Raw genomic sequence first — 22,698 nt, 5'->3', positions numbered from 1 at the left:
TTTCTTGTGCTAGTGTTTATTTAACTTTCATGTGTTGAAAGCAGCCAGGAGAAACTGTTAAATGTGCAGTTAGTGGCAATTGTCAAATTGTAAATCAAATGGGAAAAGCAGAGTGGGTCAATAAAAATAAATAAGAGCAATGGTCCCCTGGGTGGGATGGAAAAGCTAGTGCTTTTGTTAGTCTGAGAAAAACCTGTTTCTCCCCCAATAATCAAGGGTGTTTCATTATACAGAAAAACACAGGTGTAGGAGTGAAGTGACTTAGCCTGAGATTGCTCATTGTCTGGTGCACCACAGACACTGCATAAACCCAAATTGCTACAAAACAAACAGCAAAAAAGGCTTTCCTGGTGCTGCTGCCCACCATCCTCCGACTGAAACATGTCACACACAGGAGCATCTTTTCCCCACGAATTTCTTAATAACTGTATATGACTTGTCCTAGAGATTCCAATTTCTTAATTGTACTTACCGTCTTCCTGATCAGGCAGTCTGGTGACACCACCGAAGTTACTCGTCTTTAACTGGAGCTCCTCCAGTCCCAGTGCAAAACTTCACATGCACCTCAAGTTTCACCTCTACAAACTCTGCACCTCAGCCAAGAAGGGATGATGCTTCATGGCTCCCTATGTGCCAGGGTGAACTCCTCAAGTCATTTTTACTCCTTGGTGCAGACAGATTTGACCTCTGGCCTCTAAAGATCAAAGGCTACAATCTGACACCATTGTACCATCCAACTTCCACTTCATTTGATCTGTTTATATGGCCACTATTTTCCACATCATTGACAAGGCACTGGGTGGGTGATTTGTCACAAGGTTGACAGTTATAGACTGTAATGTGTATAAATAGCCCTTGTTTTTTAACATAATCAATGGAAAAACGATGCTCAAAGTCTGAAAGGTTACGAATAAGTGTATTTATTCCTACTTTGTGCAGACACAAGGGGCAGGAGACTTCACTGGAAACTTCCACACAAAATATTTATTTCATGGGCCATCCATGGGCCAAGACCTCAACTCAATGCAGGTACACAGCAGCTATGTTGGTGACACAGGGGCTGTCTTTTCATATCAGACTTTATTTTGCCGTCATGGAGAACTGTGCTTTGCAGTTTTGCTACCTCCATGGGATAGTGTCTGTAATGCAGGCAGGTGTATGAGGCACCCCACAAGTGGGGGACAAATAGCCACCAAGCCCACCCTGCCATGGCCATTGACAAAGGCTTATGACCAGAGAGATGAATAAGGGTGTATATCACACTGGTTCCCAACAACGAATACATTTTCTTCCTAAGCTAAATGTTGCAGCCAGACCCTTGTGTTTAACAGCCATGAAAGGACTTAACCACTCTAGAATTATCTATTTCCTTTATCTATTTCCTTTTGAATCACTTACACCTTGGGCTCCACGGTATCTTTTGGCAATAGATTTCAGTTTAATGACATAGCGTATGAAAAGTGCTCTCTTAGGTTCATTTTAAACTAATGCTTGATGATATCGCTGCATGCCTACCAGCTCCTGTATTATGAGAAACAAACCAGTGCTATCTTTCTATTCCTTTTTGCTGCACTATTTGTGATTTTACATACTTTTATCTTTAGCTGCTCTTTATCACTTTTCCAAGCCCAAATTTTCTCTGTTCAGTTGCCTCTGTTTTGTGAAAGCCCTTCTACACTTTTGATCACCTCTGCCTCTTGTCTCTCTCTATTCTCTAGTTTTTCAAGATGAAGTCATCAGAACAATACAGAGCCTTTAAAACAGGAGTGCACAGAGATTTGTACAGTGGTATCACAAAGCCCACATTTTATTCTCAGCCCCTTCCCTTAGATTTCCTAATGTTTGCTTTGCCTTTCTCATGACCACTTGGAATGAGCCAATGTTTTCAGAAAACTATCCATAGGTTCTCCAGCACCTTTTTTGAGACTGACACCAGCACTTTAAAAGCAACATTGTTTACACACAGGTTTAGGTTTATTTTTCCTCCCACGACTCTCTTTGTGCTAATTGAAACTGAATTTCATCTGCCATTTTAATGTGGTATAATTCGGTGCCCCGAGATCCTCCCGCAGCCCCTCGCAGTTGGCTCTGGAGTTGTCTCTCCTGAACGATTTATGTCAGCTCCAAGTTGTGGCGTGTGAGTGCCTGCCCTTCTGGGCTCTGCTAAGAGCAGGGGGGATACCAGAGGTGCCAGCACAGCCTGTGCCGTCACTGTAGATTTGGCCTCCGCTCTTCTCCAGCTCTGTGTGGAGGAGGCTGGGTTTGCGCAGGGTGTCAGTGGAGGATTGCGTAGTCCATAGAGACACAAAAGGGAAAGCGGCACCCGTGGCAGGCGGGATGCAAGAGGAGCTGTTACACATTGCATGCACACGATGGGCTTTTTATGGCCTCATTAGAGTCAATGGGAGCTTGCCATCTGCTTCGGCAGGGCAGCATCAAGGTATAAAAATATTATGCACCCCTTAGATGGTGTTTTTTCCTGAGCACTGGCTGATCCTTGCTGTGACCTCCAAACTAGGTATGAGTTACCACTTCTGTTTTTGAGGAGTGAAAGCAGAAACTGAAAGCAATGCAGAGATTTCAGAGATCATGGCTGTCTCTCATCTGGCCATATGTGTCTGTGAGCGGAGGGAATGAGAAGCAGACGAGAGAATTCTTGGCAACCTGTCTTATGTGACATCCCCCATCAGCAGGTCTCTATTTCTGCCTGACTTTATGATCTCTTTTTCTCTGTCTTGCTACTCCAACACTTCACAGCAATCTGGGAGTCTGCCAGGAAGGTTGTGAGCTAACTAGGTGACAGCGATAGTGAGACACAATTGCAGAAGCTGTAATAAGCAGTATTGATTTTGAATAAACATGTGAGTAATATTGACTTGGAGAATCTGTCTCTTAACAAGTGGAAGGACTGACTGGCTCCAAAGGATGGAGAAGTGGAAGTCCTTTTCTGGAACGGGGTAAGGCAGGTTTCGGACACAAATATGAAAGCACAGTCTGTTTCCAGCATCCTTTTTCACAGTCCTGTTGGCAGATAAAGGCATAAGAACCACAGGGCTTTGTAGCCGGATGAAGTGTTTTAGGTGAACTGCTGGAAGGGGGACAATGAACAGAGCAGCGTAAGCAAGTGGGGAGTGAACCGCGGTCCAATGCTTGAGAAGAGGTTGACATCTGAATGATACAGAAACATTAAAGGGAAAGAGAAGAAAGGCTTTGGTGAAGCACAGCTGGGAGAAGCTGGGAGAAAAAGCAGTGAAAGGTTAGGACTGTGATTTTCCATCCATGGTTGGCAGAGAAACCCCTGTAGATCTATGCCCTGTGGATGGATCCCTAGACATGAGTCATCTGGATAGAGCAAGCTGGATGCCCTTTCCCAGAGTTCCTACACCAGATTCCCTTCCTTCCCATTTCCCAGTCTTCTTTCTTTTATTTACAATGGCACATGCTAACAGTTCCCACAGTCAGTTACACAAGATTCCCATGGTGACACCGTTCCTGGAAAAGTGACATGGAGACAATGTTTTTCAATCTCTTTAAATAATATTAACAGCCAGAAAACCTGGGGGTAAACCTGCTGCCTGTGATCAGGCAGCTCCCAGCAACCCAGCCAAGAACCAGAGCAGGGAAAACTGGGCTAACACAGACCGGCAAGATCTTACCCACAGGTGTAACCCTGCCTTTGGCTGCAGCAAAAAAGCTCACATTGAGGTCAGTAATGTTTGTAAGTAGTAAAAACCAAAACACCAAACACCCTCTCCTCCACTGTTTCAGATCCACAGCAGCACTGCTGTGAGGTCCCTTCAGGGTCAATGGAGATGTGCCATGGACTCAGTGGACTTTGAGTTGGGCTCACAAGTTATGACTTGATTAGCCTTGAAGCTGAGCGAGTGGCACTGAAATTAGTCAAATGATGGACAATGGAAATTGGTCACCTTGACAGGTTATGCCTTGAACAAAGGCAGAGAGGTGCCTTAACACTTCCCATTTCTTGATGAGCAGCTTCGGCATTTTTGGGTCAAGGATCCAACTCGGACCTCTCAGGCTTGCTTGGGGTACCTCTCTGTCCTGGCAGACAGCCTTAGAAATGTTTGTGCTTTGGGTGGTGATGTAAAATAACTTCAGACCACGCACCCAAGCCCCAGAGATCAACAGTGACCCATAGATCTCAACACGGGACCCTGTCGCCCTGATATCCCTTGGGTATGTGGATTATAATATGCATAGTAATGTCGCAGATGCCTTGCATGGAAATAAAGAGCTTGAGCTCCTTTGCATAAATCACATGGAAAGGAAAAGTAGGGCATCTGGGAGGCAAAACCCCCTATTTCTTACAACTCCCTAGTTGTTCTTTCTGTATGGCAGCAAGAAGGCTGCTGTATGCAACAGGGGTCTGCTGAAATGAGGGCATTCCTTCCACACATGCATATTCAAAGATTAAAGAGAAAGCTTTGAAATATTTTCAGAAAAGGGGTCAATTATGTAGATTTTACATGGCTTGTTATTAAGGCCAAAACTCACATCGTTTTCACAAGGGCTGGAGGATACCAAGGCAAAGATGTAAAGACCTGAGTCCAGAAGAAGGGAGGGAGAATCAAAACATTGTTAATTATATCCTCTCAAGAAAGGACTCATGGTGCAGGGAATTCATCCCAAGAGGGTAATTTCAGGGCTACAAGTTGTAATATATATTATTGCTGGTCTAAGCAGGAGCAGAGAGGGACTCCCAACTGTGTCACCTTCAGTGGCTTTTTGCAGGGGACTCCACCTGTAACTTAAACAGCCTGTTCGGGGAATAGGATATCCTTCCCCCAACCTGTCTGGAGTGTTTGGCACCAATACAATAATGGGGTGAAGGAAAACTGGTCAACAATTATTTCCTTGGACTTGGAAAACTCTTTGACAAAGTTTCTTACAAAGGCGGTTTGGTGAAAGGTAAAGCGTTGTGTCAATTGATTAAAAAGGTGGCCAGGACAAAAAAACAGAGCAGGAATGACTAGTTAGTAATTACAGTGCCAAACCCTAACAAAAGACTATCAGAGGGAACGTATTAGCCATCTTTTCATGCATAAATAAAAGGCTTCATTTAGAGTAATTAAAACTATTATGTTTCTTTGATATCCTACTAAAACTCCAGAAGTATTACTTTCCTCAATTAATATCATACACATCCACAGGTTATTAGAAGGTTACTGAAAATGGGGTCTCTTGAAGTAAAGGAAAAGGTAGATTTTATAATTCCCTGTGTGCAGAGTTTGGTGCATTTCTTGAGTCTGGGAAGGAAGGCTGTGTCTTGGTGTTGGAAAAGTGGGTTTGTGTTCATTGTTTCCACAGTGCAAAAAAGAGAATGGAGATGGGTGAGAGTGATCAACGCTTTATACCTGGACCAAAAATTCACCATAGGCACAGTGTTAAAATTGGATGGTAATGAAAATTTAAAATCCCAACAGAGCAGCTTGTTGTTCCACAGCTAATCTAAAAATGATTGCATAAAATAACTTCTCAGTGGAAAAGCAGATTTCAATTAAAGACGTAAAGTTCACAAACAAATATAACTTTCCATGAGAAAATATCCAGTGTTCTCAAAAAGCTAAAAAATTTTGGCCCAAATAGTGTTTTTCAGAGGAAACTGTGGTATCTTATGATGTACACAGCTGACATCAGAGGGAAAAACATTTTCTGATCTGCCTTGCAGATCCTATTATTCCTGACTTCTTAGCATGAATTAGCTAGGAGTACAGAAATGATGGGGTAGTGGTATATACCACTTTTCTTCTAGAGATGTCAAAACATTTCACAAAGGCGCTGATGTCTCTTCAGCACTGGAAGGCTGAGGAGAAGGAGAGCTGAAGGAGGTATCTAAAGCAAGCCTGAGACACTGGGAAGGAACCTGCACATCCCAACTCCTCATACAAATGCCCTTTCCAGTAAATTGTGGGGTATGTTATTACCAAACTAAAATCTCCAAGCTGATCTTTCAGAGCTAGCAAAAAGAGGCAATAGTCACAATTAGAAAGCTACCTCTGACTTTTTCGAGAGAGGAAAAGTATAGGACTGCCCATTAATCTCCAAATTGAATCGAAGACTATACAACTCTGCATGATCATTGTTGTTTTCCTCTAGCAGCAAGGCATTGTTTTGTTGCATGAAATCTGTATGTTCAATAGATTTGATTTTCCAAGCAGCTGGGTTATCTTGCGCTGTGAAGGCTCTCTCTTAATCTCAATTGCTGTGCTTTTCTCAGCGCCGTTCCCAGCTGCTCAGAAATGAGCACAGTGCTCTCATCTGTCTTTTCGTGCCTTTATTAGGTGTGACAGTTTCAACAATACCCGTATGTAGAAAAATATGCAGGTTTTAATGTGGTGTTTAAAAATGTGATTGTCACAAAAAGGTAGACAGAAAGATGTTGCTTTTAAATAATAAAAGTCCTGCCATGATCACACACTAATGATGTATTTCCTTAGAAAGATGGGCTTGGTTGGTTGTTGTTTTTTTTTTTTTTCTCCCAGTTTGCTCTAACACATAATCGCAGCTAAACCTTATTTATCCACAGGGGACAAGGGAACTGAAAAGAGATGAAATATGCAGAGTTGGGCCATAGGTGCTTTTCAAGTGCTAGTGACACACAAGTGGGATTAATGTATGTATCTGATCATTTGACTTCTGGTAAATGTCTTTTGAAAGACTAGACTGTTCACCATCCACATTTTTTCCTGTCCTGATAAGCCATTTTGTCCAAAGAAACCCTCCCATGGCACGAGGGGGCCATGATTTTAGAGAGAACCTATTGGTATGACTGAAGTACCAGCAGAACAGGACAGAAGGGGGGAGCAAAATGACTTGGGTGGATGGGATGCCTCAATGGGAGACTCTGCAACTAAACAGAGTGCAACGTTACAAGCAAGTACTTAGCAAACCAAGCTGGAAATGCTTGAAAATTAATGTGAGCCTCACAGCTATCCTGGAGGCTGAAGATCTGTGATGGGAGATACAGATTTCTGCTCAAGTTACTCTCTTTCAACTCAGGGAAGCACTTCACAACCTGGCCCCCGTGGAGGCAGGACCAACAATTTCATTGCCCAGAGAGGGCCAGGAGCAGCAAATCATGAGATATGGTGAAGCAATGGCCATCCATAGCCTTGGTCCAGACATTTTTCTGTTTGCAGCCAGGGGACAGGCATATGCCAAGAAGCAGGAAGCAATGTGTTCAGGAGGGAGGATTAGATTTGCAAAAGTACCCACATTTGCATTTCCTACCAGTAGTTACAGCATGCAGACCAAGTTCCCTTTTCCAAAGTTGCCTAGGCTGCAGTGCTGTCAATGGTTTAAGTTAACAAGCTGCACTTAAACCAGGGTGAGTGAGATGTCATCACACACCCAGCTCAGCCAGCCCTGCTACTGGAGTGCTAACCTGGGGGCCAGAAGGTCCCTGGCCCACTGCTCTAAATCCAGCAGATCCCAGGCATAGCTTCCATAAACCAAGCGTTGTTCTGTCAGGAAAACAAGAGAATGATCTCTTTTCTGGACCACAGTCACTCTCCCGTCTTCGTTACAAAATGTCTTTGACAGGGAAATTATGACATTTATGCAGAAAGAGCATGTGTTTGCACTGGAAATGTCATCACCAGGTCTAAGATAATGTCATTTGGATAAGAGGGGGTTACTTACATTAGCTGGAATGTTGCCAGCCAAGTAAGGCAGACAAGTAGGGACAAAGCCAGCCTGCAGACTGTTCCCTTTGGAGTATTTTCCTATTGTACCCATGTTTATGAGATATGCACAGAGTACAGAATTGCGGTGGACTCTTTCAACATCTAGCCAACTGAGTGTTTGACCCCTGTATTTTAGAAGATGTAGTGACACTGAAATTTTTAGGTACCTGAGGCTACAATAAGGACAGTAAAAGATTTTTCTTTTCTACGTGAAACTCAGGAAAGCAGCTGATCTGCACAATAACCTCTTCTGCATTATTAAAGGCTTATTGGTAAAGGTTTGATCTACAGCCCAACCCTTCTGGGTTGGGCAGCCCAGGGCAAAAGAGGCCTTTGATGTAGTTTGGTGAAGTTTTCTAACAAAACAGATTACCAGCAAAAGCATTATTTTGCTAGTGAAAGTGTGCCTCAGGACTTTGCCTATATAAGAAAAAGTGATTTAAAAAACCCACCCACCCACCCAACAACACACAGTAAGCTACTTCTCACCAATCATCTGAAAAATGACAAGCAGAAACAGGAGTCCTGTTAGACTTTCTCTAGAAGGAGATTAAAGCCTTCCCCTTCTCACGGCTGTTTGCTCCTTCTGCTGTAACTTACCGCTCTTCACAGGGAAGATAATATAAACCTCATTTATTTCATTTTTTTTCCTTGCATGTTTTTTTTTTTTCTTTTAGCTGAGGTTATTTTTCTAATCCAATATCTCCCAGATAAATAGGCACACCAGCTCTGGGAACTGGGGAATAGCTTTGGGTTTGGGGAGCCTGAGGAAGGACAGGAGCCCCTTCACTTACTGCTGTTACATAAATCATCACATGAAACATAGTCTGCATGTCTGACACTGGTGCTCTACAGGCTGCAGTACTACGAGATGAGTTTTCCTTGGGTGAGATAATTTTCCCTCCCAGGTGGTTATCACTAGTGGGTAATAAATCCAATAATGTTTCTAAGTGACCTTTTAAAACAAGGACCACTTAATTATCTATGGGACACTGATTTAGAGTAAATCTATACAACCTGTACAGTTTTTTCAAAATCCCAGATGTTAAAGAGGCTCTTAAATGGCATTAGAATTAAAAATAAATCCTTTAATAGATTTTCAGATTACTTATATGAGGCCCTGCAGAGATAAAAGCACCTCGAGGAGAAACTATGACAATGCAGCAGTGGTCAGCTTGGCACACAAACACACCCTGAAGATGAGAACGAAAGCCATGCTGCATACCCTCAAGGGGGTGTTCCCAAGCCCAGCCACAGCAAGGTCCTGCAGACCCTCTGAGGAACATGCCAGCAAGGTTACTTCAAAGGATCCTGGCTGGAGGAAGAGTAGCTCCAAGGGGAAAAGTAGAGAGATTCATTGTAGGGAAGAGGGAGGCAAGGAAAGAAATGTGCCTCTGGTTCTGGCTTTCCAAAGGCAGATCTATGTAATTAATAATAGCAATGAGACAGCAGCGGGTGGGAGTCAATGCTACAGTATTGGCACTGGCCTTGCTGGAGACCACTGCCATGCAAAAGAGATTGGAGTAAGCAAGCATCTGAAGAAAATTTTGGTGATGTGGTCCAGTAGCGTCTCCTGAAACTAGACCCATTGCTATTGCTGTTTCATTACTACTAAGAACTTATTGCTGACAGTAGTTCCTGTAATTCACGTGCTCAGGTGACTCAACCCAGGAGCAGCATCTGTCTTCTCAAGAAGACCCTGCCTTTAGCTGATTGCACCCTGGGGCCCCAGGAGAGCCAGGGACTTACACAAACTCCAGAATGTGGGGTCCCCTTCAGGTCATCCCACCTTTGAACACCAGCAGCGAGATTTCTGCACCTCGATATGGCTTTCTGCCTGGTTTAGGTCCATCTCTATGACAGAGACAAGGAAAGGTTGCTGTGCTCTTGGACACCCAGTATTTACCAGGCAAAGGCAATAGAGCAGTGGGCTCCACAGCTCACTGGTGACCTGGTGCCAGGACAGGCTGCACTACCCAAGTAAGGGTGCTGAGCCCAGGTGGCCTCTCTCCCACCTTTCCACAGTCAGCTACAGATGTAGCTGCCCCATTAACAGGTTAAGCAGGACTATAAGGAGCAACTTGCTAGTGACTTTCAGTTGGGGGGGGGTGGGGTGGGCAGGGAAGGATCTAAAAATGTACTTGTGCCTGGCAGGATTGCTCTGCAGAACTAATCCTTTGCGTTTCTTCTACATCTTCCATCTGTGATTTCATGGTTAATTGACTTATCCATGCAACGTTCCTCTGAGGCATAGATTATCTCCACTTTCTGAGTGATAAAGTCGAGTGCGTAGGGTTTGTGACGAAACTTGCCCTAAAACCCTCAGGGGATTACAAGGCAGAGGACAGAGCAGACCTGGGTCCCAGCTCTGCACCGCCAAGGTGGGCTCCCTTTTCCCTTGGACACACACAAGTTGCCACACTCCACATGGGTAAGGGCCATCACGTGCTGCACCCAGTAGACTGCAGCATTCCCTGAGATGTTCAGCAAGGATGTGCTGGGTCTGGCCAGGGCATGAAGCGTGGAGCTGCTCTTGTCCCACACGTGTGAGCCCTGAGGCACAAGTCAGGCCAGTGCTCATGGAGAAAAGCCACAGCCACCATCATGCGGTTGGCTTTTATTTTCAGTCACCCCAGTATCAATAACCACACCACAGCACCGGCCGTATTGATCACACTGATGCTTTGAAGGTCAATGTTTGTAACAGCCCTGGCTACAGCTCTTCAGGGGGTAGCAAAGCTCAGTCTTCCAGTTCTAAGGCTAAACTTCATCCCCTGGAAGCTATGGGAGACTTTTACCTGTTACTGGATAGAGGGAGGCACATGATATGTGCTTGGGGTTCCGTCTGCATAACATCTGTAAGGGCTAATAGAAGACAAGCATCAGCCTCCCTTAAATCAATATGAGACAAACCCCATGCTACAGATTTCCTTTTTTAACAAAACTGAATCCTTCCCTAGCCCTTCCATTGTGTGTTTGAAGAATAATGCTTGTTTTTAAATTGTTTTTAATAGGCAAAGTAAGGTAAAGAGGGAAGGATAGTTAAGCAGTGGTGATGATGTCACAAATGTAGTAGCAGACAAAAAGCCTGTGAGGAAAGACTTAGAAAAATGGGGTGTCCAGCAGTCATTACATCCAGGTGATGTTGAGATTTTGGTATAAAATGAATTAGCTCATTAACTTGTTGACTGCTGACCATTACCTTTGCAAATATGCACAACAGGCAGATTTCAGGCAGCTGGTACAATTTGCACCCATCTCCTCAAACCACAATTCCTGGCCTTTGCCCCATATTGAAGATCATCTACCAATATTTTAAAAAGTTTGGCTCCACCAGCACAGTGACTGCCTTTCTTACTGCATTGAAAATAACTCAAATGGGTAATCACGGTGTGAGGACAACAATCAGACACCTTAATGAAGTGTTGTCATCCTTATTTCTGCCAGGTGTGTGGCACAGGAAACACAATAAATGTATTTCTGTTAGGCAGCTAGGAACATGTTACTTTATCCTAGCACGGGTCAAGGGAATTTGGCCTTCGGAGTGCCAATTCACTCCACTTAGTATAAAGAAATTGTAATGAACCATCTGAGCTGGAGCCAGCCGCACCATGGACGTTTGAAGTTAGCTGAGGTGAATCGCACCTCTGAAGGCTGACCTGGCTCAGTGAGTTGTGTTGTTGTTTCCAGATTAAGAAAGGCTGAGGTCCCTGAATTTTACCAGCATCTAATAGTGGCATGAATTCCAGCATCAAATATTAATTCAGATAAGGCTTTGATGCAAGTGGGGATTGTTGCTTAGGCTGAAAACAGGCTGATATGTATTCATTATATGTAGAAGCTCTCCTGTGCCTTGCTGGGGATGCCGTACTGGTATCATTATTTTACATCTTTATTGACATTTTGGGAGATGGATAAATGTCCCGTTAGCCCAGTAAAGATGGAGAAATGAGGCAGCGGGGAGACCTAGGAACAGAAATATTCTTAGAATATCTATATGACTGCAGTTCGTGCAGTTAGAAGAGCACCTGGAAGGGGCTAGCACCTCCGCACACACTGAAAGCCCCTGCCCCAAAGAGCTGAATCCAGGTGGTGAAAGGGTTTGAGAGGACCAAGAGTTTAAATGAGCTGAATGAGCTCAGAAAAGTAGAAGAGCAAGAAAGCAAAATGAGATCTCCGACCTCTGAGTGGCTTTAGCTCTCATTTGTTTTCCAGCACCAATGAAACCTTGCTCAGAGACCATCACAGCTGGGACATGTGGTGGCCAGTATCTGGCTGGCCAAAGGGCATCACCAGGGAGGCTTGGAGCTCACAGACAACAACCACCCAAGTAGGGGCTCAGAGGCAGGTGCTGAAACAGGCACGTATGCGTAGCTAGAAATATCCATTACAGGGTAAGGCAGAAACATGTTGCTGGCATCAGATGAATACAGCTTTTATTGGGAGAGCAACAGGGTCCCCAGTTGAGCTGAAAGGGGAGAGGTGTCTGTCCCCTACACCAGTAGGTAAATCTAACAGAGATAGCAACAACTCTGAATTTACAAACATTTCATGGGTGCTAGGGAGTGGAATTCATTAGAGGGTGAACAAACCAGGACAAAAAATATGTGAAATGAAAAAATGTAGGATCATCATAGAGAAAAAAAGGTATTGCTTGTTTCCCTGGGTCATGTTTTCAGGCATCTCATTACATTCTGTGAGACAACCTGTCTCCATCAAATAAGGGGCGTGCAGGAGCTACCTTGGACTGTCATCCAGGTGAACCCCCTGCCTACAGGGTTTTTTCATGCAGAAGTATCTTCTGAGATCTGGGAAGCTGCAGAATTTTCCCCCAGCCTTCACCCTCAGAGGGGAAAAAACTGCACAGACATTTTGGAGAAGAGATGGTCTCTGGCTGATCTTCTTATTTGGGGTTCTGATTCATTTCAAAACTAACCCAACCTTTAAAAGAAGATTAAAGAATTTCAGCATGAAATACTATTTCACAGGACTGCTTTTGGGCAACCCCAGATGATGATGATGACGATTATTATTATTATTGTTGCTGTTGTTGTTGTTAATATTATTATTAATAATATTATTATTAATATTATTATTTACTTTGCCAACACCTTTCCCCCCAGCCCCATCCCTGTCTTCTATTTCTGCTATATCCCCGACAAGCACTTCTGTTCATTCCATCCCCGTCTCTTCTTCCCCAGGCCAAAATGACTACAGCCCAGTATTTGCACAGTTGTAACAACACTACAATTCAGAGAAATGGCTATTTCTCACTTACTGCCTTGTCTGCCATGTGAGAGCTGGGCATCCTCTCTCAAGACACATAAGAATGTGTCTATAGAGCATCAAGTGCATTTATGAGCATTTGCAGAGTATCTGGGAGTCACCTTGCATCAGAGGTTGTGTTTTTACAGACATAAAGTGGCTATAATCAGGTTTCTAACTGAGAGCATAATTGCAGTGTTTTAGCAGAGTTGTAGCTTTGGGAAACAGTGTTTAATTTGACAGAGGTATTAACAGGGATGGCAGTGGAGCCCTTTACATTGGAAAAGCAGCTTCTGTTATTCTGTTCTGTTGATTTGTTCTTGCAAACCAAACACACTCAGTGTTTGCTGCTTTCTACACTGTAGTGAACATCGTGCCCTGTTTGAATCGTTACTGAAGGGGATGAATAAATCATGTATCTGACTGTTGAAAATGCATACATAGACCTAATGCTCTAGTAAAAGGTTTTGTATGTGTTTTGACTGTTAACATCCAGAACAGCAAAAATACCTAGCAGTGAAAGGAAGATAGAACCCCAGTTAGTGTTTGGAGAAGGAAGCCCCATTGTATTTCCAGCACATATTTTGCCAGAAGACTGAGCAGGATGCTCAGCCCCATGGTCGCACCCACTGGGAGCCAGGGACAGCCAGAGGTCATTTTCTCTGCTGGGGCAGAGACCCTGGGCAACAGTTATCATTTTGAGCCTGGAAGCCTCATCTCTACAGCTCCCATTTTTCATCTATAGATCCTCAAAACATCTATATATCCTCCTGGTGAGCTAGGATGGAGGTGAGGAGAAACAAGGTGGTCAGAGCCTTGCCCAGGTCACCAAGCCAGAGCCTGGTTCTGGGGACCCCACTGAGCTGAATGCCCCTTCTTCAAACACAGTGGTCCCCATCTCTGCTGGGGTGGTTTATTTGCATGGTTGAGAGGCAGATTTTCCTTCCTTAACTACCACACTGACTTAGCAGGAATCATGATAATAATGGCTGAGATCATTGATGTGTCAGAGATAAATGCCGTTCTGTTGTTGGAGGAGGATGGACAGACCCTGATGGTCGTGCCAAGTGGGGCAGGACACTAAACTGGTTTGTTGTAAGTCAGTCTCTCTCTCAGCCTTGTACAGAGACCGACGATCTTCAAATACGACTTTTTTATGTTTGCCTTCCAAGTCTAGAAGGCAGCTAAATCAATCTTATTAATACCTTGAGACTTTAATATTCATCATACTGCTTTACTTTTGTGGAAAAAAGCATAACTGTTCTGGAAAAAGCAGGTCATTAGAGCCTTAAAGATGATCTCCTGAAAAGTAACTGGTGTTTCCAGCCCCCTCACTAGAATTGGTGCTATATAAGGGTAAGTTGGCAAACGATTTTGACAACATTTACTCATGCAAACGCTGCATCAGTGGAACAGCTTGCAAAAAGCATGCGTCTGCCCCTTGTTTACTTCCCCAGAGGCAAACAAGTCCTTCTCTCTCTGAAGCCACAGGGCAAATCTCAAAGGACAGCACCAGCAATCTTGGAGAGGAAAACCTTTATCCATTTTGAAAATACACCCTACAACCAGCAACAAATAAACACAGCTCTGGTTTCTCCTTGCTGCCAAAGCAACACACCCAGTACAGCACTGTTCCTCCCTTTGCATCACCGACAAAGCTGCCAGCTGAATTGCGCCTGTATCCTTGGTGTCTTGGAGTGGTACCAAGCAGGAAAGACACAGATAAGCTTTCAGAAACCCAGCATCTTTTGCAAGGCTCCTAGGCTCAAAAAAGACCCGCATGCCTTGTCATGAGTTAGTAAAAAGAGCACATTTCACTCTAAAAAATCATGGATGAGAATCTGGCTTTTCTGAGAACAAAGCTTTATATATGCCAGGAGATTACTTCAGAACAAGATCTGAAATATCCCATTTTTTTAACCCTGTTTATAACTTGATCTATAGCTGCAAAGGGGACTGAAGAGGTGGTGCCATCCCAGAAAGGATGCCCTCAGCCATCAGCACAACCTGAAATCTGTGCTTTGCCACATCCTACTGACACCTCTTGGAGACAGGAGTCCCCAGCCAGGCAGCACTATGAACTGCACCCACACAGGTGGGCACCCATGCCCCATGCTGCCACAGCCAGTGCAGGTCTTGTTTCCCTTTGCCATCCTCAAAAAAAATCGGCTTGCTTATCACCAGGAAGGGCTCAGTCTGCCTGCACAGCCCTGGCAGTGGTGAGTGGGACTTAACTGCCATGCCCAGCACCTTGGCCTTTTGCTAAAGTGCATCATATAAAAAAGGCACATAAAAATATTCATAATTTGGGTTTCTGGATGATTTGAGTCCCTTTTTTTCACCATTCTTTCTTTAGGGAAAAAAGAGAGAAGAAAGGAATTTCAGGACATTTTCAGGTTGTGTTTTTCCTGAATGAATGAAAAAAGTTATCATAGAATCATAGAATGGTTTGGGTTGGAAAGGATCTTAAAGACCGTGTAGTTCCACCCCCCTGCCACGGGTAGGGACATCTTCCACCAGCCCAGGTTGCTCCCAGCCCCGTCCAGCCTGGCCTTGAGCACCCCCAGGGATGGGGCACCCACAGCTGCTCTGGGCAGCCTCTGCCAGCGCCTCACCGCCACCCTCACAGTAAAGAATTTCTTCCCAGTATCCAATCTAAATCTCCCCTCTTTCAGGTTAAAGCCATTCCCCCTTGTCCTGTCACTGCAGGCCCCTGTAAAACGTCCCTCCCCAGCTTTCTTGCCAGCCCCTTTAGGTACTGGGAGCTGCTCCAAGGTCTCCCCGGAGCTGGCTCTGCTCCAGGCTGAACCACCCCAGCTCTCCCAGCCTGGCCTCACAGCAGAGGAGCTCCAGCCCCCTGAGCATCTCCACGGCCTCCTCTGGGCTCACCCCAACAGGTCCATGTCCTTTTGACGTTGGGAACCCCAGAGCTGGACGCAGCACTGCAGGGGGGTCTCACAAGAACTGAGCAGAGGGCAGAATCCCCTCCCTCGCCCTGCTGCCCACGCTGCTGGTGATGCAGCCCAGGGCACAGCTGGCTTTCTGGGCTGCAAACGCACATTGCTGGGCCATGTTGAGCTTCTTGCCAACACCCACAAGCCCTTCTACTCAGGGCTGCTGTCAACACATTCTCTGCCCAGCCTGTGTTTGTTGGGATTGCCCCGACCCACATGCAGGACCTTGCACTTGGCCTTCTTGAACTTTGTGAGACTCACACAGTTTTATTTTATCTTTTTCCACAATGCAGAGAAGTAATTTTTGAAAGCAGCTATTTTTAATTAAAAAGAAAGAAAGAAAGAAAGAAAGAAAGAAAGAAAGAAAGAAAGAAAGAAAGAAAGAACGAACCTGATAGGGGCTGATTCTTGTAAGGCATAAGCAAATTTTACCCATTTTTAGATGACCCATGAAGAATTTTCCTTTGTTGTCGTGTCTGTTGACTTCTAGTAAAAGTCATAACCTAAACACGGCAGACACAGGCAGGGAAACTGGATCCTGCAAATATCCCAGTACCCTCCTCAACCCCATGACCTGCTGCAGGCAGAAGTCTTGATTTGCAAATGTTACTTTTGTGAGGGCTGTGTGCTGGTTTTGACTTCTATTCACAGAAAAGAAATGAAAAGCAGGGGAAACCTGGTGAAGCAGTAACGATAGAAGCACAGTAGCAGTAATATTCATACCATTTGGAGGCAAGTGTTGTGCTTATGGAAGGCACGCAACAAAAATAAAAAATGCGAGCATGAAAGGCGCTCCAAGTGTTAAATATTCATTAGTATTTCCCGCGCCGTCTGTTCTAAATATAAGACACATTACAGCGCAGCCCCGGTATGTGACTGGGATGTTTTCCCCTCCTTTATATGATGCCATACCCATTTGAATGGTGGGATGTCACCATGGCAACACCACGATGCTACCTTTTGTTTGCTGGATGAAATGACCAGTTACGAAGTTGGCCAGCAGCACGTGTATAGGGCTGCAGCAGTGCCTATTGTCCTGGCCACCAGCAGGCCTGGGGGGTGGCAGGCAGGAGGTGATGGCAGCTCTTTGCAATGGAAACGGTGTCTAAATCCAAACTGCTTTCACTTTACAGGACTAGTACAGGCAGCACAGATCGACTCTGTGTTGGGATCCCCCCTGGAAAGGTTAGGAAGGGTTTCAGTTTACAGAAGTTTTATCCCGGCTTGGAGACATCCACAGCAGGTGAACAAAGAGGAAAGCTGCGGGTTCAAATATATACCACGGAGTGGCTGTTTCTTGGACCCTCAGCCAATAGCCTAACAGTGAATATCAGGTGCTTCTTTTGGCCATTTTCATCACTGCTAGGTACCTGGGGCAAGATTCAGAGTCAGACAGCTGAATTCAGCCATTTATGTCTACTTGGCTAAATGTCAGCAGGTATCCTTGCTTTCTTTCTGTTTCATGGAGGTTTGTCAATGCAGTCAGCAGAGCCTAGAAAGAGATTCAGCTCCAAGGTTGAATCCAAGTAGGACCTACCTGGCTCCAAGTAGACATCTGCCTTGGTCTGCTGTCTAGATTAGAGCAGATGGTTAGATTATGACAATATAAGGGGATTTCAAGTTATCTATCTTACTCCCATGATTAGTTAAGGACTCAAGAGTAATTATATTCCCAGCTTCAACACTTCTAGGATGAGGTAGTTTGAATCCAGGACAGGATGAACCTCTGCAACATGTGTGTGAACCAGAGAAGTGGGTCCCCTCTTCTGCAGATGGAGAAGCTGAGATATGCTGGGTGTAACTGGCCAGGCTCTGAGTCAAATGCTGCTCCCCTCCCCAGAAAGAGAATGATAAAGCAAGTGTTCACATGCTTCTTTTGCCTCAGTAGTACCTTTGATCTGAAAATCGCGGGAGTGGAGGCTGTCAAACAAGTCTGCGGTAATTTAAGCATTGCCACGCACTGCAGCCCAGGGGAGGAAGGAAGCGTCAGACCATGGCACACACTATCACTGCACCGCTTTCCTGGCTACAGCAACTTAAACTTTCATTTTAGAGGATAAGCTTCTCTGGCTCCCACAGTTGTAAAGTTATTTATTGCTCTGAATGTGAAAAGGGTTTGCAAACAGGTTGGATGCATGCAGAGGGTGGTTGTCCTGCTCCTGTAGCACTCAAAGGACAGGTTGTCAGCTGCGTACACTAAAGCAGAATGTCTAAGCAGATACTAGCAGAGCTTACATCCTACCTGGTGCCTGGAGATCAAGAGGAGGGTGACATATGATGCATGAACCCCATCCATCCACTGCCACTCCAGCTCTTACATTTGCTGGAAACTGCCATCCTCATCACCTTCCAGGAAGCCATGCTGGAATTGGCCCAGGCAGAGCCAGCTGGGTTTCCTGGCCCCACCAGTGAAGGTGGATGTGGTGTGGACAGACCTTGCTGGCACACACCACTTCAACTGCTTCAACTGTGGCCCACACTAATGCCACGCAGGAGCTCATAACCTGCCCAGGGGCCCAGAGCATAGAGCATCCTCCGGGATGCAGCTGTGGGTCACAGCCTGGATGGGCAGGCTCACAGCCAACTCACAGCCATGGCCATGGGTGCTGCTCAAACAGCACTGTCCTCTTTCCTGTTCCTGCTCATCCTGCTGAGCTGGGCTCTGCTCTGACTCATGCAGTATCAGCACAATTCCCCAATCCATTCAGATCAGAAAGGCTTTGAGTGCTTCTGAACCAGAAAGGCCTCGGCTTGCTTTTCTGGTCCCAGACTGAATTACTGCCTTGGCCTTTAGGAAAACTACCTTTTTTTTTTGCTTGTAAACAAAGATAACACAGGAAACCTCATGAAGCACTGCAGTTTAGCCTAGTTCAAAGCAGACCTGAGCTCTGAAGGAGAACTGGGTGTTCGTACGCTACCATGTGTATACAATCTGCATTATTGTATGGCATTACAGTTTGACCATGTGGGCTGAGATCTCAAAAATTCCCAAATGCTCCTCTCTTTTTAGGTTCTTCTTGAGACTTTGGAGAGTCAAATTCCCCTGATGATTTGGAGATGATATTTCACAGATGCACAGACTTGTAAGCTTCACATCAGAGTCTGACACAACATTGTACAGCAGAAAAATCACATGGTTGTGTTTTACTGGAACCTGCAATTCCTGCTGCCATTTATTCAAAGTGTTATTAAAGTCCAATAGCAAAACATATTTATATACATCCAGCAAAAAATAGATGAGCCTGCCAGTGTCGTACAGTGTCTCTTTAGCTCTGCAAAACTTATCTCTGCCTTCGGTATGATATGATCAGACTCAGTCACATTTAATAAGGAGCTGAGTTTGGCTGAGAACAGTTTATTATCTTTGAAATTAATATTAAACACTGTAGGGGGCACCTCCCCTCCCTGTTTTTGCCTCATAAAGAATAATAAGAAAAATGCCCTAAACCTTCAAGATCTACAGGGTCGAAAGGACTGGAGGAGAGAGAGAGGAAAAGGGATGTGTGGGGTGAAACACCCTCATCTGTGTCACTGCCTGGGTGCACTTCTGCTGGGGCTTGCCAGGGCAGGGGTCATGTCTGACACCTCTGGCTTCATCCCAGGGTTTGTGCTCTGTGTGCTCATATACCACCATGAAGATATTCCCCTGCATCCTCCACCTCAGTGTAGCTCCCAGGAGCCTGCGTTGAGCAGGAAGGAGGCATGTGGGCAGAGATGGTCTCTGGCTTGAGCAGCCAAAGCATGAACCCACAGCAAGAGGAGAGGTTTATGGAGGGATGAGGAGCCACAGAGGACCCTAGGACAAGGTTCTGCTTGGCTTTGGACACAGGACAAATAACTTCAGGAAGGAGCCTGTATCTCTTGTTGGCCTTGGAGGAGCCTCGGTGGCTGGCTCAGACCAGAAGACAGAGTATTAGATGGAAAAAGCTAAATGAGGCAAATTCCTGTGGTCATCCAGGAAACGTGGCAATGTCAGAAGTTTAAGTGGAACCCAGATCAGTGCCTTAATCAGATGGGTGACTGTCCCTGAGCTTGTAGCTTTGGGGCCTCAGAGAAGAGCTGATGTTGAAGGGCATAAAAATTTCCACCTGTGGTAAGCTCCAGCCAGCTTGACAGTGATTTTCTAACACTGAAAATGAAGTTCTGGTGGTGTAGCAGGGTTTTTAATTTCATTTTTGGAAATAAATTAGGTATTGGCATGTGGAAGGTTATCTCCTGGGCTGGGGAAGGGGAGCCTTATTTGTGTCTGCATTAGGAAGCAGGGTGGCCCTGGAGGGGGCTGACCTTTGGAGCAGCAGTGGGCAGCAGGTGCTCATTTGGTGGTGTTTCCCATCAAATTGGGTTTTACTTTGGACTGGTCTGATCTGGCCCTGTGGACCAAACACTGGTGTGTTTGCAGGTCTGAAGCTCATTTTCCAGTTGGATTTTTCTCCAAAAGAGATTCAGTCCCAGCATCATTCCGCGATGCTGAAGTGGGAGCAGTTAGGGCATTTTCCACAAAGGCATGCTCTGACCTGAATTAAAATGCTAACAGAAAAGCATTAGGTGAGTATCTTTTGCTGAACAACTTTGCAGGACTATATTCCTTTTGTTTCACTCTCTTTTCCTTTTTTTTCTCTTCTTCAATTCCCTGCTGTCAACTGACAGGAACTCCCTTTCAGCGTGGGTTTGGTCACTTGCTGACAGCAAACGCGCCCAGCAGAAAATGCTCCAACTGCTGGCGTTTCCGAGCGGGGAAAGCCGCTTGGGCTGAATCTTGGGATCAGGATTACATCCCTTTAAGTCAATCTCAGGGAATCCGCAATCTTTCCACGGCAACGAAGTTTTCTTGGTGCTTTCCTAGCAGCACAGAGAGCCGACAAGCGTCAGCCCTGCACGGGGATGTTACCAGATTAGACCCAGCAGCACAATAGGCAGGGAAAAGTCCCACACTTTCCCATCGCTGCTGCTGACCGGATCCCCACAGCTGTGCTGGGATCGCTTGTCCTGTGCTGAATGCATTACGTAAGGCAGGGATCGTTTGTCAGCCGCGATGGTACACACATAGCTGCAGGCAGATTATGCAGAGAGAGAGAGAGAGGAGGGAGAGGGAGGAAGGTCTCTCCAGGAACGGTGCTCCACGCAACTGAGGATTGCAAGTTGGCAGGTTGGCTGCTGGCCGAGCTTCCGTGAGGGTGTCACTGGCAGTCCCTGACATGCTCTTGTTCGTGTGGGATGCTTGAGACAGGGACGAGAGACTAAGTTGGGGGACGAGGACTGGCATGAGGATCGGACCAAAATGGAAGGGCTTCTGTCTCCGATGAGAACGAAGGTAGGGGAAGATGTTAATGTCTTTTGAAGCTGCTTTTACCCGAGGAGGGGAAGGGGAGGTGCGGGGCTAGCTCTATGAATAGGGGGCTTGCCGAGCTTTTGTCTCTTTTCTTTTCTCTTTCTTTTTTTTTTTTTTTTGTCTTTTTTTTTTTTTTTATTATTTCTTTCTTCTTTCTCACAACTATGCTCATGAATGTAACTCGGGAGAGGAGCAACAGCAGTCACCTCAAAGAGAGGACTAACCCATCACTGTTCCTCGACAGAGATGACCTTTGTAAATGAGTTTTGCCTTTTGGAGTAGACAGCCATATTTCTGTTTGAATTTCCAGTCGGAGGCTCGCATTGTGTCTGTGTGTCTGTGCGTGCTCCCCAGGGAGCCGCTCAGGGAAAGCGTACCTGCGGCGTGGGGAAGGATGGTCCTGGCGGGCTACCCCAGTACAGTATTTTCAGCAGCAAGGGATGTACAGACAAGCAAAGAAGGTGATTTTGTGCCCAAATACTCTGCCAGGGTGGGAGACCTCTTGGTGTGGATCCAGACCAGAAAGCTGTAAAAGTGAGTGTGCAGACCTAAGGGATTGCTGCACTTCTCTGCTGCCTTCTCAAGCTTCCAACTCTCTTTAAAGGCTTACCATTAATCCTCGTTATTAAAGAAACTTGGATTCCAGCAGGGAAAAGCCAGAGACAAATACAGGGATGGTTTAGTTTGCAAAATCTCCTTCCATGCTATTATTTCTGCATGGTCCTGGGGAATAGACTGAATCCTGACTGAGTCACTGTCTCAATCCCATGTGGTAACTGCCTTGGGTAAATCTTTCTGATTTCTGTCCATCACTGCATGCAATTCAACCCTGTTGTATTGTATCTCAGGACTGGAAGAACTGGAATTCAATGACAGCTCTTGCAGGCAACAGAGTATCTTCGTGCATCTTAAATGTAAGCAGTTTTGAAGGTGTAGTCAGACCAGAGCTGTTTCATATAAATGCCAGACTAGAAAAAATACTGAGAAATACTCTGGTCCAGCTCCTGTGCTGAGGCAGATCAGCTAGTCTTGGTCTCCTCAATCACTTCACTGTCACCCACTATCTTAAATTAAAGGGTCTTCAATGATTGCAAGTATTTTCAGTATTAAAAGCTAGAAAAGTGCTTTAAATTTGCCAGCAAGTGGCTGTACTGTAATTCTCCAGGGGAGTAATTTTTTTTTTCCTGTTTTAATTCAGTTCTTTTTTGTCTTGACCAGTAAGTTGGGGGTTAAAAAAAGGACCTGCCAAATTCACATAGCTCTCCATTACCAAGAATAATGTTAATGGACAATTTATAGAATGAAAGATCAAGGGATTGTAGACCCAGCCATTCATATCTCTCATTACTGAGGAATACGTCCATCAGTGTAAGCATTTGTAAGGCATTTTTCAGTATTTTTCTTTCTTAAAATCATTGGGGGGGGGGGGGGGGGGGAACGCACA

The 22,698-nt window shown here is 45.3% G+C and overlaps 1 protein-coding gene across 5 annotated transcripts in view; it reads left to right on the top strand.

The window, feature by feature from the left end:
• FRMD4A (FERM domain containing 4A) overlaps positions 1–22,698 on the top strand; it is a 386,124-nt gene that overhangs the window by 71,787 nt on the left and 291,639 nt on the right. Inside the window, exon 1 of one of the 5 annotated variants that reach the window (XM_080391698.1) lies at positions 4,378–21,236. The exons of the other annotated variants lie outside the window; for them this stretch is intronic. Coding sequence (XP_080247824.1) covers positions 21,204–21,236 — 33 coding nt within the window. The 5' untranslated portion in view covers positions 4,378–21,203. Of the gene's footprint in view, positions 1–4,377; positions 21,237–22,698 lie in introns of those variants that run through there. 5 annotated transcript variants of the gene reach the window in all.

This window comes from Falco punctatus (assembly GCF_963210335.1).
Source record: "Falco punctatus genome assembly, chromosome: 6".
In the NCBI taxonomy this organism is placed as follows: Eukaryota; Metazoa; Chordata; class Aves; order Falconiformes; family Falconidae; genus Falco; species Falco punctatus.
This window is presented reverse-complemented; position numbering and strand designations above follow the sequence as displayed.